The 15,987-nt window shown below is 36.5% G+C and overlaps 1 protein-coding gene and 1 long non-coding RNA gene across 2 annotated transcripts in view; both read right to left on the bottom strand.

The window, feature by feature from the left end:
- LOC106870326 (SNARE-associated protein Snapin) overlaps positions 1 to 5,487 on the bottom strand; it is a 6,676-nt gene extending 1,189 nt beyond the window's left edge. Inside the window, exons 1-4 of the mRNA XM_014916351.3 lie at positions 5,249 to 5,487; positions 3,719 to 3,765; positions 3,124 to 3,242; positions 1 to 1,941 (exon numbers count right to left, since the gene is read on the bottom strand). The exon at positions 1 to 1,941 is cut by the window's left edge and continues 1,189 nt beyond it. Of these exons, the coding sequence (XP_014771837.1) occupies positions 1,849 to 1,941; positions 3,124 to 3,242; positions 3,719 to 3,765; positions 5,249 to 5,451 (462 nt within the window). The 5' untranslated portion in view covers positions 5,452 to 5,487 and the 3' untranslated portion in view covers positions 1 to 1,848. The remainder of the gene's footprint in view (positions 1,942 to 3,123; positions 3,243 to 3,718; positions 3,766 to 5,248) is intronic.
- Positions 5,488 to 8,860: 3,373 nt separating this feature from the next.
- Positions 8,861 to 11,152, bottom strand: LOC149131445 (uncharacterized). Its single transcript, XR_016237901.1, has 2 exons — positions 9,475 to 11,152; positions 8,861 to 9,341 (listed from the first exon to the last, which is right to left on the bottom strand). It is a non-coding gene; the product is annotated as an uncharacterized LOC149131445 (long non-coding RNA).
- Positions 11,153 to 15,987: the final 4,835 nt, after the last annotated feature.

Here is a 15,987-nt window from a genome sequence, read left to right as displayed (position 1 = left end):
AATTGAAACTCTGTATACTGTTTTGTTTCATCACCACATGCAAATTTATTTAAACTATTCCCATGGTAATACTGTATGTAACCTTAACCTTTTAGCATTTAAAATGACTGTATCCAACCCAAATATTCTGTTATTTTTTATTCAAACCAGCCAGATCCAGCCTCTAACACCGACCCCAGCGATGTAATTCTAAGAATAAACAATCACATCATCGAAATCTCAAAGTTACAAGGTAAAGCATGATTAATTTTAAAGAGTGTGAATAAATAAGTGTTACGCTTGACAAAGTAATCTGACAACTAACTTGACCCTTTCGCACTTAAACTAGCCAAATCTGGCTCAGATATTTTGCATGTTTTATTAAGCAAAATAAGCATGTGCTGAAAACATCAAGGAAAGAGGGTGCACCACAGAAATGGTAAAGGGCTTATAGCACAAAAGAAATCACTTTTAACCCTTTTAAGCATTCAAAGCAGCCATATCCAGCCCAAAATATTCTACGTGTTTTATGTTCAAACTGGGGCGGATCCAGCCTCTCATACCTATCGTGCAATGTCATTCTGAAAGTCAACAATAACATTGTTGAAATCCTGAAGCAACAAGATAGTGCATGATTAATTGAAAATTATGTGAATAAATAAGCATTATGTTTGACAAAAACAGATAATAGCCTTATGCATTACAAGCTCTGTGTGGAAGTATAGGGACAGCTTGATGAAGTCCATACTGTTGAGGTTTGGTTTGAGTGACTCTTCAATGACTGAGTCACTCCTTGTTTCACTCAAGGATTAATTTGATGAAGGTCTTGTCTCTATAGGGCTTTCTTATTTCTTTCGGTATCTCTTTCCCTTTAGCTGCCACACATACATTCATACACGATGCAAATTCTACTCATTTGGTGATTAGCCTAAGATTAAGCAGTGATGGATATATGTTGAGATTTAAACAAAGCAACTTATGCATATTCAAAGAGTGTGTGATGAATGTGTGTTCGTTAGTGTGTACATGAAAGCTGAAAAAACTCCTGTTTACATTCCATGGAGGATTCAATACGGAGATATGGATCCAAATTCTATGAAGTACTCATGCTTTTAGCTTCTCTAATACACGCAGGTACGTACTTGTGTATGTGTGTGCATGCAGACATGCACATATATAAGTATATATAATTATATAAATATAATTATAATAATGAGGGCACTAATGAATAGCACCACATGCTAGAAATAGATGCCAGATGGCTCTAAGAACTACAATTATTTATTCCATGAGCAGGGATTGAGATCCGTTCTAATGGAGTAAATAATTGTAGTTCTTAGATCCATTTGGCATCTATTTCTAGCATGTGACGCTATTCATTAGTGCCCTCATTATTATAATTATATATACTTGTATTAATTGTTACCTGTATGGTTTATTACTTGATAAAATCTTATATAGATTTTATCCTTGGTTATTAAATATATATATATATATATATATATATGTAATATCATTGTATTGTAATAATATTCATATGTATGTATATATGTATATTATATATATATATATACATACATACACACATTGTAACAGTCTGACTCAGTGCCATATGACAAACTTCCATGGGTACATTGGAGACATCTATCTCATCAGATGTATTGAGTGCTTCTTTCTTCTGTTTGTTCATTCACTCATGTGTGTGTGTGTGTGTAATATGTATGTAATATATATTTATATGCGTATGTGTGTGTGTGTGTGTATATATATATATATATATATATATATATAGATAAATAAAATCTTGCATTTTACATGTGTGTGATGTGTGTGAGTGTGAGTGCATGTATAGAATATATGGGTCCTTTTCTATTTTGGTTTCCCAGGAGAGGGTGGATCAAGTAATGCCTTCCTACGTGCCGTTTCTTTTGAGACATTGTTGTGGAGTTTGTTGAGTCGTTCCTGGAAAAAGAAACACAAAACAGAGAAATTAGTATCATCATCATTGTTATCATCACTATCATCATTCAACATAAGGCAGATTTTTTTTTTACGGCTGCATGCCCTTCCTGTCACCAACCCTTACCAGTTACCAAACAAAGTAATATTTCCCCTTAGCTACACATGTTTTACATGAAAGACTGGAAATGAACAAGACAAAGGTACACACACATAGACACACACACATAATCAAACAAACTCCAAAGAGATTGGCATTGGTTTGCATTGGCAAGACTGGTATTTATATAGCAAAACTGACAAAAACGTGTATTTAGGTCATTCCAACCCACAATACTTCAATAAAATAAATAATAAAACTTGAAATTGAAAAAGAAAAAAAAAAAGATAAAAATCTAAATGCCTGAAAGATTACTTAACATGTCACCTTCTGAAATAATTTAAATCTTCCTGATCTTTTGATCATGGACCTTTGACCTTTCAAGAAATAACCTAAATATACAATGACAATGTTAAAATTCCACCTAAGTATAAATAAACAGCAGATTGTCTGTGTGTCACTCTATCTGTTTACTTTTTTTTTGCTTTTTTACTTGTTTCAGTCATTTTCACTGCAGCCATGCTGGAACACCGCCTTTAGTCGAATAAGTCGACCCCAGGACTTATTCTTTGTAAGCCTAGTACTTATTCTATTGATCTATTTTGCTGAACTGCTAAGTTACGGGGACCTAAACACACCAATATTGGTTGTCAAGCAATGGTGGGGGGGAGGGCAAACACAGACACACAAATGCATACATGTGACAAAGGGATTCGCTCAGAGTAAAAGGTAGACTGTATGATGCATGTGTGCAAACAGCCATGCTACATGGGGGTGGGTGCTCTCAAAGTATAGCTGCTAGAAAAAGAATAGCCTAGGCAAAGTTCAGAGAGCTCCTACCTCTGCTGGTGACAAAGGGCCTCTCGCTCAGAGTAAAACGCAGACTGTATGACACATGTGTACGAACAGCCATGGGCCCCACTAAAATACATACTGCCTACGACAGCCCCAAAAGTGGTGCTGTTCCCATAAAAGTGCCACCAGGGCAGACCACTCCCTCCACCCTACTCTAGCACCAGCGTTTTTTGCGTGGCACCTTGGTTTTAAGATCTCTACCGTAAGTAGTCATTGAAAGCCATATTTACCTGTACATTTTGTAGAATGTTATTGACCAACATCACACGGCGCCGAGCATTACTAAGTTTCTTCACATAAGGTTCCAGGTCAACGGGCACCTGCTGACTGTCGGAGATTTTCTTCAAGTCTGAAACACAAAACAAAGGTAATGGTTACAAGAGATCTTAGTGTCACTGATGTTGTTGTTGTTGTTATAGTTTAGCACGGCAACCACCACAGTCAGTCTTGACTGACCAGCAGATAACAGATGTTCCATTTATGACCTCTCCCTCTTAGCAGGGATATTGCATATCTAGAACTAACTTGGCCGATGTGCCTTCGTTCACAATGTTATAGAGCGTAATTTGTGAGCTGGCAGAATTGTTAGCAAGCCGGGTGAAATGCTTAGAGTTATTTAATCTGTCACTACGTACTGAGTTCAAATCCTGCCAAGGTTGACTTTGCTTTTCATCCTCTCAGGGTCAATAAATTAAGTACCAGTTGCATACTGGGGTCGATTTAATCGACTGCCCCCCCCCACCTCCCTCCCCCAATAAAGAGAGCATTCAATGGTAACCAAACGGCATAATTACTGGCACAATGGTATGAAGAGAGGCAACTTACCAATTGCTAGGCTGTCGATCTGCTGGCGCAACTCCACTTGACTCTCTCTGATAGAAAATGAAATTATAAATAAATAAATAAAACAAGAGAAATGTTATTGGTCAGATTCTAAGGAAAAGACAAATGGTACAGGAAAATTAATAATCCTTTCTACTGGAAGCACAAGGCCTCAAATCTGGGCGAAGGGATTAAGTCAATTATATCAACCCCAGTGCATAACAGGTACTAATTTTATTAACACCTGTTGTATTTGTACACACTTAAAAAGAAAAATAAGTACTGGGGTTGATTTGTTTGACTAAACCCCTTCAAGGTGGTGCCCCAGCATGGCCACAGTCCAACGACTGAAACTAGTAAACAATAAAAAGACGTTTGGCAAGTAGCTTGCAATATTAATAGTTTAATTATACCAATTTCAATTATTTACACTACCACTTATTACCTCCCCCTGATTTTGAAACCTGGCAGAGTATAATTATAATTTATTTGAGTGCAACAATTACTTCGAACTATTGTGAATTAGCAGAACGTGGAGCTTATTCATTCTAGTAGTGATTACTCCGAGTTTCGCGTTATTCTTAATGATCATTTAAACGAAAAGACACAAACATTTCATTCTAACGCTTTACTCAACTAGTCAGCACCAATATGATTAATAAGTTGTCTGTACTAACAGTTGTTATCAATGATCTTTGATTAAACACACCACGTATATATATATATATATATATATATATATATATATATATATATATATATATAATATGCCATGTAGAGATACCAGCACAAGTATGAACCCCAATCTTTCGTTTCCTCATAATGGATAGTTTTAACGAAGTTTTCTACAAAACTATGAGGAAATATGCCAGAAATCGTGAGGAAACAAAGTCCGTGGTGGGAGGGAACACATTCGTGTACTTATGTCGATATATATATATATATATATATATATATATATACGTATTGTTTGCATGTTATGGCGAAATGCAGTGTTTAACACACAGCTGTATGTGTGGAGTTTGATTACGTTTGACTAACGTTAAACCGCAGGAAACATTTAGGTATGAACAAGTAATCGAATTTACAAACACGCACCTCACAATACGTTATATATATATATATATACATAGTGAGTGTGTGTGCATAACTTGTTCATATATCTAGTACAGAGTTTAATTTACTTTGAAAAGTATGCATATAATATAGCGTTTAGATTTAGATTATGTAGACTACATAACGCAGTATTTATCTGCTATGTAGTATATAACGTGTGTGTATATATATATATATATATATATGTATATATACACACACACAGGATTGTGTCTCTAAGGACAACATACAATGTGCACTTCCTTTTATTATCTACACACACAAAACCCATGGTGGGGGTGCGATTTCGTTATGCTTAATGGAAACAATATCTAATGACAATAAACTGCAATAATGTAACGTAAACAATTACGGAGAGAGAATATATAAAAGAGGAGAAACGGTTGAAAGAGACATTGTCTTCCGTTTTGTTCTCACCTCACTTCATTCACTCGGCTGTCGATTTCTGTGACAGCTGGCCGCATCAGGTCCACAAGTCCGCTAGCAATCACTGTCCTAGTGTCCAGTTGGTCATCCTGCTGTAGGTTATTCTGCATCATTTCCGAAGACGACGAATAGGACGTAGGCGAGGTGTCTGTCAGGTTCTTACCTCCCATCAGCGAATACGAAGCTTCAGCCATTTTGGTAATTTTTGTTTTTTTTTCAAAGACACAGAAAGAGAGAGAGGGAGGGAGCGAATTATCATGTGATCTGATTGGATGACGTTATGTTATTGTTATTGCAGTTTAAGTGCCCCACCAGGTCTATGACCCACCGATGAAAGACGCTCCATTTGTGACCCTCACGTCTTTATTTCTCCCACCCACAAGCATATTGCACTCTACAGTTGCATTTTTTAATGCATCAATTTTTTTTAAAAGACATTTCAGGAAGAATTTGACTGCTATTTCTAGCGGGTCGAATAACTGACAATAGACCTTGGTGATGGCTGTAAAGTTGCAGTTTCTTCTTCTTCTTCTTCTTCCACTTCTCCTTCTTCTTCTTCTTCTTCTTCTTCTTCTTCTTCTTCTTCTTCTTCTTCTTCTTCCATTTCTACTTTTTTTCCTGCTGGCAAGGGTCGGACAATTTTTCTTTTCTATTTAGACAAGGGGATAAGATACAGGATGTTCTTGTTGTTGATGCTGTTGTCACAAAGTTGTTATTACTGTTATTATGAGTTCCTGAGTTCAAATTTCGCCGAGGTCGACTTTGCCTTTCATCCTTTCGGGGTCGATAAATTAAGTACCAGTTGCATACTGGGTCAATCTAATCGACTGCCCACCTCCCGCTCCCCAAAAATTATTATTATTATTATTATTATTATTATTATTATTATTATTATTATTATTATTATTATCATTATTACCATTATTGTAATATTTACAAATATATTTTAATTAAAAAGAGAATAATGTCTAATTGGATGAATATCCCTGGAATTTGGTCTACAAATGAACCAACTCCTACAACAAAATGCATTTCATTATTTTTGTAATTGTTGTTATTGTTGTCAGTCCAAGAGAACGAAAATCATGTCAGGATTTATATTCTTTTGTTTTTATTGTTTTCTACAAAAAAATGTGCAGGAATTCTGAGTGTGAATGGAATACCTCACCATTATCGCAAATTCGTTTTCAAAGCATATGTATAAAAATGTAATGTGAATGAATTTGAATTCAATGTCTCTGTTTGCGTGTGTTTGCATAGCGACCTACCAACCTACCTATCTACATACCTACATATATATATATATATATATATATATATATATATATATATATACATACATACATACATATATATATATATATATATATATATATATATATATATATATATATATATATATACATGCATACAGACATATATAAATGATAATGTTGATGATGAGAAGGATCATGCATACACACAGTATATCATAAATATATATATATATATATATATATATATATATATATATATACACACACCCAAAGTATGGGGGTTTAGCTCACCGGTGATCTAAATGACTAGGTACGCTAGGTAAGGGTTGTAGCAGATTACTAGGGCTCCAAGGTTATAGCCGAGATGGTAGTTATGAACCCATTGTAGATTTCCGATATAGCAGATATATATAATTGTTAAAGAGCACAACAAATGCTAAAGCAAGACAAATTCGATATAAATGACTTACCCACTTCACCAAACTCACTGGACTTGTACCAAAGTTTGAAATCATTATTAGAACTGTTAGAGTAACAAAAGGGGCCAACTTTGCCTTTCATCTTTTTACAGGAGCCAATAAAATAAATACCAGCTGAACACTGGGGGTCGACGTAATTGACTTACCTCCTCAACCAATCTTGCTGGCCTTGGGCAAAAGTTTGAAATCATGATTCCACCAGCTAGAATACTGACAGCTCTAGTTTCCGTCGGATTCAACTTGACGTTTAATTCCTTCAGGTGTCAAAGAAAATGCGAAAGTCCATTGCAATGGATTGGTGAAGATGTAGGACCATCAGATCAGATGAGTGGCAGGCAGTAATTATTTTGGTTCTTTTGTGGTTCTGAGTTCAAATCCCATCACAAGCTATATGTGTGTTGGCCTTAATCCATTGCCCAGTTTCACATCATTGCCTGGCACCTGAGGTGATGCTAGCAGGGTCCACTCTGTTGCATGCATTCGGACTGGGTTCTCCAGTTTGAGGATGCCTCACACCTTCCCCCGTACCAAACTTGATGGGGTGGAGGAGGAGGAAGATGGCAACAGGGTGATGATGAGAATGATAATGATGGCAATAATGATGATGATGATGGTGATAAGAATGATGATGACGACGACGATGATGATGATGATGATGATGAAGAGGAGGAGGGGGAGTAGGGTGGCAAGGTGATGATGAGAACGATGATAGTGATGGAAATTGATGATGGTGATGATGATGACGATGATGATGATGATGATTATGATGATGTACTTTGTCCACTTCCATTATTAATTCCTAAGTATTCACAAGTCTGCATTTGATCTAATTCTCTCGCGTCAGAGTCTCTTTGTCTTCGTCCAACATGGCTGTCAGTGCTCTGAATTAATTCTTCTCTTCTCTCCAAGGTTGCCTTATCATATTTTATTAATCAGAATCTCATTTCACCTTCTTCGGTAAATCCATGTAATGTCAGCAGTCATCATCATCATCCTCATCATCACCATCACTATAACTGTATTTCTCAACCTTATCATTTCGGGTCCCCCGTTTTGATCGGAGCCTCCAGCTGTATGAAAACTTCTTGTCTCTTTTACTGTAGCCTTTCAGATTTATGTTGTTTACAGATTATATATGTATATACATATATATAAAAGAGGACTTGGTTCTGTTTTCTTTTGTATCCTGTATGAAAGTCTTGCAACAATGAACCACAACGATGTGGTTAATTGTTTTTCACATTTACTCATTCAGATTACTCTGTCAATTGTTTTATTCTTTCTTTTATTCTTTCACTTGTTTCAGTCATTTGACTGCGGCCATGCTGGAGCACCGCCTTTAGTCGAATCAAATCGACCCCAGGACTTATTCTTTGTAAGCCTAGTACTTATTCTATCGGTCTCTTTTTGCCGAACCGCTAAGTTACGGGGACCTAAGCACACCGGGGGACAAACACAGATACACAACATATACACACATACATATATATATACATATATACGACAGGCTTCTTTCAGTTTCTGTCTACCAAATCCACTCACAAGGCTTTGGTCGGCCCGAGGCTATAGTAGAAGACACTTGCCCAAGGTGCCACGCAGTGGGACTGAACCCGGAACCATGTGGTTCGTAAGCAAGCTACTTACCACACAGCCACTCCTACGTCTATGTTTGTTCATATTGTTTTTGGAATCAATAATGTATTAGGTCATAGTTTTGAAGGTTTGTTGCAGTAAATGTTTATTTTGACATAGGTGTGAGAGGTTGGATTTGGCTGGTTTGATTGTAAAACAGGTTGAATATTTGGGCTGGATGTGGCCCATTTAAATGCAAATTGTTTAAATATTTAATCCCAAATTTAATCACAAAGAAAATTTAATCTTTTATTTTCAAAACAGTTTTTTTAAAAAAAAGCATTATGTTTTCACTGTTTTATCATTTTTTGATTACATTGTAGTGAAATTAAAATTTTTTTTTTGTCTTTGGTCGTTAAGTATTATTTCCTATTTGCTTTTATCTAGAAATCAAAGGAAATCACTACTATTCCTTTTAAGCTTTGCTTTCATGACTGGAACACCAGTGTTTGAAACTGACCTATTTTCCATTACATTTCAAACAGATTCAGTGTTGAGGTTACTGAATTTCAGAAATATCATTATAGCAAATATTCTGCTCAATACCACAGATTTGCTTGTCAATTGCCTTGACCGTAACCACTCAAGCATGTCCCTGAGTTGGCATGTCTTGAGAAGGTAACCTTCAGTTTTTTGAAAACCTTCCTCACTCCCACCATGTCTTGGAAAGACATTACAGTCTCTGTAAGGAGTCATAGATATGGCCTTCTCTGCAGCCTAAAAGATAAAAAAAAGGAGAAGTTGAAGAAACAGGGAGAGCAAGGAGTATTTTCATCATGATCTCATTAACCTGTTAACCTCCACCTGTCTGTGGACTCGTTAATGGAGAAAGAATGCAACTGGATCTCACCTGTTGGACACCTGTAACATCTTTAAATGTCAAGATTGTTTGATGAAACACTGTACATAAGTATGTCTATACATATACACATATCTGTGTATACAGATATGTGTATATGTATGTATGCAGATCTCCCGAAAACAAACATGGTATACGTGTGAATAGATATGTATTCATGTGTGTGTGTGTGTGTGTGTGTGTGCATGCAGATATAGATGTATAGATATATGTGACTTTGTATGTGTGCATTTATATGACTATCTTTATGTATGTATCTGTGCATGTATGTTTTTGTCTATGTTTGTGTGTACTTGTGTATCACTGAATAGGTATTTTCTTTTTGTCACTCCCCATGTTTTTTTTTTTGCTTTCATCTCCCTGTCACTTTCTGTCAGTCTGTCTCTCTCTCTCTCTTTCTCTCTCTCTCTCTCTCTCTCTCTCTCTCTCTCTCTCTCTCTCAAATGTATTAGTTTACTTTATTCTAGAACTAAACCAACACTCACTTGGCTTAGGAAGGGCATACAACAGGAAGGACATCTAGCTGTAGAAAATCTCCCTCAACAAACTGTTTGATTCACACACACACACACACACAGTCACACACACTCACTCACACTTATTGTATGCATACACGTGTATGCAAATATTCTTGTCGCAGCTGCTCACAATGTTAAACGTTGGATTATCAGATGTCTGAGAAAAACTTGGTTGAACATCTGTGGCCTTCTATTGTTATTTTGATATTAATATTCGATTAGTTCTTCGAGGCATTTAGTACCATTTACTTCTAAAGTCTTCATGATAATCTGGCATTAAAGTAAAGCGGCAACCATTAGCATGCTGTGCAGAATGCTTAGTGACATTTCGTTCATCTTTGTGTTCTGAGTTTAAATTCCATTGACACTGACCTTGACTTTCATCTTTGCTGAGGTTAATAAAATAAGTACCAGTTCTGTACTGAGGTCAATGTAATCGACTCGACCCCTTCTCCGAAATTGCTGGCTTTGACAAGAACAGATGAGCCAGGTGGCTCAGTGAGGTTTCTATGTCTGCTTTGGTGTGGTTTCAACAACTGGATGTCTTTCCTAATGCCAACCATTCAATAGAGTGTGCTTTTTATGTGGCACCAGCACTGGTGAGGTTACCAAGTTATCCGCAAGATAAAACCCCTCAATTGAGCAGGGGAATTGACTAGAGGAATAAGGGACTATGATAGAGTAAGAGGAGCAGGTATATATACAGAGAGAGAGAGAGAGAGAAAGATACATAGACATATGTGGATATGAAAATATGTGTACATGCCCACACTCACACACACAGGCACACATGTATGCATGTATGTATGTATGTAAGCATGTATGTATATATAAATGTACATGTATATAATGTATACACACTCATGTGTGTGTGTGGATAGATAAATAGATAGATAGATAGATAGATAGTTAGATAGAGAGATAGATATGTGAATGTATGTGTGTGAAATTTAGTAAAGAGTTATTTGTCAAGTCCAAAGAAATTGAAGTTTTTCTCTTTTTGTTTATGATGTCATAAAGCTACAAATGTTTGTTTGGATTTTGTTTCCAAAAATTTTCAGTCTCTTTCATCTTTTTACGGTGATTAGAGGCCAAGGAATGTGAGCGCCAGGGGGCGTACCCAGGCAGTTGAAGACTAGAGTGACGTGGGAGACATCTTCACCTTGTTTTCAGTGTTCGTGGGGATGTTTTATGCACCTTTAAGTTCTTAAGCACCCAATGTAACATGCTGGCTGGTAGCATAACATAGTTACAAGGTGTACAGTCATGTCACTGTAACCGTATGAGCTTTTAACCTGGTGATTCCAGGACAGGAAACCTGGGGGGGGGGGGGGGGCCCAACCAGAAGTATTCCTCACTCTCTATACATTTCTGCAGAATATTGCATTTTAAATAATTGGGACACTTTAAAGAGAATGTGACTTTAAATAACAATAAAAATGATGAACACGAAATAATTGTTACTCAACATATAGTTAATTGTATACGTCAACAGAATATAACAATAAACATGGCAAGTATTAAAATAAAAAAAAGTTTGATGCTATTAAAATCTTGGTACAGAATACAGACATAAACACAATATTTTAGTGGAAAATGTTTGTTATTAAAATGCTTGAGCATTTTTCGAGATGTTTCTATAAGAAAGCAAAGAAAGAACTCACTCTGCAGATGATGAGAAATACCAGAAATGCAGAAGGGGTGGGCGATATAGGAGTGGCTGAGGAAGGAGAATAGAACTGAGTGGATGGTTGAGAATGACAGATATTGATATTTCATTACTGTTGCAGCTCATTGGCATTGAGTCAGGGTACACTCAAGTGAGGGGTGCACTTGAGTTAGAGATGCACTCAAAGAAGAGACACTGCAGGTGTTCTGACAGTATCCGCAATCCAGAATTAATTCTCACATCTTTGAAAAGTGGCTGAGGCTCAATTCGGACAGCAATGCAAAGCTGTGGTCAATTCCTAGCTGGAAAGGGTTGTGGTTGGAAGGGCATATGTGTGGCAGCAGGATTCGGCTCCCTGCCACACCTCCAGAAAGAGTCAAAAGTGGTTGTAGGAGAATTCCTATAACTTTAGCCCCAATTTCTGAACTCCTTCTAATTCACTCAATTGTTATCCCATGGATTACCAGGTGAGTGGCATGGCTGAGGAAAATACCAACCACTCTGCCTGCAATGCCAAGGCCAAACTAATGGCCAAGATTAAGGAAATCTTCCCATGGATAAAGCAAGGAACACATGCACCAAGTGCTGGAGATGTTTTGAGGTCATGGTGGAAGTGGAGGGCCACTATCATCATCATCATCATCATCATTATCGTTTAACGTCCGTTTTCCATGCTAGCATGGGTTGGACTGTTCGACTGGGGTCTGGGAAGCCAGGAGGCTGCACCAGGCTCCAGTCTGATCTAGCAGAGTTTCTACAGCTGGATGCCCTTCCTAACGCCAACCACTCCGTGAGTGTAGTGGGTGCTTTTTACATGGTTCTTTCACACTGGTCATTCTTCCAACAATCACCCACCAACAATAATAACAACAACAGCAACAACAATAATAATAATAATAATAATAAAAATAATGATGTGATAATGATATGAATAAAAATATTAATAATAAAAATTAAAATAATGAAGATGATGATGATGATGATGATTATCATCATCATAATAATAATAATAATAATAAAGACAGTGGGTTTGTTGTATACAACATTCAGCTGAAAAGGCCCATCTTTATTGCCATGAATGTGTTTCTGTACATGCTGGCTTCATTGCTTATCTGCTTTTACATGTGAATACTTATGGACAAACGTGATTATGTAACAATGTTATTCGTAGGTGACTGTGTAGGGGGAACAGAATGTATTTATTGCATAAGCACGTATACGTGCATCTATTATGTATCCACGTCAGATCTGGAGACTGTATTACACACAGACAATTACTGGCATACAAACACACACACACACACACACACACACGCACACATATTTATGTAATAATAATAACAATAATAATAATAATAATAATATTTCATAATGGTTCACGCTCATGTTATTCTTTCATTCTCTGTTTATCTATCTGTCTGTCTGTCTGCATGTGTGTGTGTGTGTGTGTTTGTATACATTTATGTATGTATGTGTTTGTAAGAGACAGAGTGTTAGTGAGAGAGAGAGGTTTGTTGTCATGTATACGTACATGCATAAATATACATACATCTTTGGATGTATGCATATGACAACACAGCCCTTGACTCACTCACACTATGTATCTTACAAACACGCACGCGCTCGCATACACACGTGTGTCTTTGTGAATATGTTTGTATACATTTATGTATGTGTGTGTTTGTAAGAGACAGAGTGTGAGTGAGTCAAGGTGTGTGTGTGTGTGCGTGTGTATGTGTGTGAGACAGAGTGAGAGAGCGGTGTGTATGTAGTATTTACTCTCTCTCTCTCTCTCTCTCTCTCTCATACACACGAACACACAAAATAGAGAGTGAAGCTTTTTGCAGTTGTTACGTCAATACCGGAAGTTGACATTGAGGAACATTTTTAAAGAAGTGAATCTTAAACATAATCTTAAATATAAAGCAATATTATTTATTTTTAATTAAAAAAATCAAATGAAGAGCCTAAGATTTATCCGAGGTCAAATTATTCATGCATTACAAGTATGGAAGCATTTGGTGAAGTCGATTTCACGTGAAAAGCGATTACACACACATCTCTGTTTTATATATAGTATAGATAAGAAAGAAAGAGAGAAAGAAGGAAAGAAAGGAGAATATAAAATAAAATAAATATATATATATATAAAAAAGATAAAAATTTAAACAAAAATGATTCAAATTTTTAAAATGTTCTATTTGTGAATGACCTGGATAATTTTTTTTTTAACTTTCAGGTTTATTGAGAATAGAAAATGTGTGTGTGTGTGTGTGTGTGTATGCCTATATGTCTCTCTCTCTCTCTCTCCCTCTCACTATACATGTATGTGTGTGTGTGTCTTTCTCTCTTTCTCTCTCTCTCTCTCTGTATATATATATATATATATATATATATATAGACAGATAGATAGATAGATAGATAGATAGATAAAAATGTATGCATATATGTATGTAGATTGTTTTGTTTTCATTGAGCCTAGATGAGCGTCGTGTTTTTGAATTTGGGTGGGTGTTTTTATGCATTTGTGTGTGTGTGTGAGTGTGTGCATACACGTATGCATACAGTCGTTTGGGAATTTTCACAGGTATGTTCAGAGCCGATGAGAAAGCGAGGCACAGTGGCATTCATTCCACCCAATAATGTCCTCAGCTCTCAAGAAAATATTTACACATAATAACTCTCTAGCATTCAGATTATTCTGCCAAATCTAATGCTTATTTATTCAAATTCTCCCAAATTAATCATGGCTTATCTCGTGGCTTCAAGATTTCTACGATGTAAGGGAGGTGTGAGAGGCTGGATCTGGCCAGTTTGAATACAAAACAGGTAGACTATCTGAGCCAGATATGGCCAGTTTAATCCTTTAGCGTCCAGATTACTTTATCGAATGTGATGTTTATTTATTCACATTTGTAAAAATTGATCGTGAAATATTTCATAGTCTCAAGATTTTGATATGTGGCTGTTTATTTTTAGAATGACATGGTTGGGTTTGTGTGAGAGGCTGGATCTGGGTAGTTTATTTTTTATCTCTTATTTTTCACTCGTTTCATTCATTTCACTGTGGCCATGTTTGGACACCATCTGGAAGGGTTTTTAGTTGAACAAATTGCCCCCAGAGCCTGTCAGTTGTCAAGTGATGGCAGGAGAACAAACACAGAGACACACTTATAATAAATACATACACAGGAAGAAAATACGTGTTGTGGTCATGGTTGGAGTAACTTTATTCATGGGTGCGCACAGTTCAATGATAAGCTGCTGCCAAATAATTTCAACAGAGCTTATATGGTCACACGACCTGCTAGAAATAGCAATCTGATTTCACAACCTGCTGTCTTAAACAAAGGAAGACACATTAGATACCGTTGTCCTAGATATACTATGTCATTTAGAAAACTATCATTTTCATTTAGTTAATTACAACATCTTCATTAGCTACATCAATTCTGAATCCTCTCCCATGCTTCTATTTTAATCTGATATCCTCGTAACAAACTATTTCCTGGTTTCTGTGAATACCACGTAACGCCTGTGTTGCAAAAATTATGAGAAAAAATCTAGAGAGGGACAATAAGGAGCAGCTTTGAGTCAGAATATGAACAGGATATGGCGAACTGCCTGACTAACATCTCAACAGGAACGAAATCTAAACCAGGAAAACATGAAGAATTTTTAAAGAAATACAAAAGATGACAAAGACAACAACAACGAATGACAATGGTGATGATGATGATGATGATGATGGTGGAATGTGAACCAGACTTGACAAGTATGTGTTGGGATTGAATTGACTGATTTAACCCTTCAAAGCCAGTGCTCCAGCATGGCCGCTGTCCAATGACTGAAGCAAGTAAATGATTAAAGATAAAAGACTAATTAAAAGAAATTTATAATTCGTCCAACTTATGAGAATCTTGTGGCGTTTCACTTTCATATTGCTTATCTCTACTTTTTCGTGCCATTTTGGTTCCTCTAAAACTAGATTATATTCGCAGAAAACAGGAAATAGCTCTGTTGTTACGGTATCAGATACTAATATATTTTTTGTAATCGATAAAGGTAGCAAGGAAGCAGAACCATTAGCAGATTGGACAAAATACTTTGCAGCATTTCGTGTCTCTATGTTCTGAGTTCAGTTCTGCTGTGGTCAACTTTGTCTTTTGTCCTTTTGGGGATTGTTAAAATAATTACCAATCAAGTACTGGAGTTGATGTAATCAACTGCCTCCTCCCTTCAAAAACGGCTGGCCCTGTGCCACAAGGCAGCAAGCTGGAAAAATCATAAGCATGCCAGGCAAAATGCTTGGCAGCA

The sequence above is a fragment of the Octopus bimaculoides genome, chromosome 22 (genome assembly GCF_046866305.1).
Source record: "Octopus bimaculoides isolate indiv1 chromosome 22, ASM4686630v1, whole genome shotgun sequence".
In the NCBI taxonomy this organism is placed as follows: domain Eukaryota; kingdom Metazoa; phylum Mollusca; class Cephalopoda; order Octopoda; family Octopodidae; genus Octopus; species Octopus bimaculoides.
The sequence above is the reverse complement of the archived record's forward strand: the minus strand, read 5'-3'. Positions and strand labels throughout refer to the sequence as shown.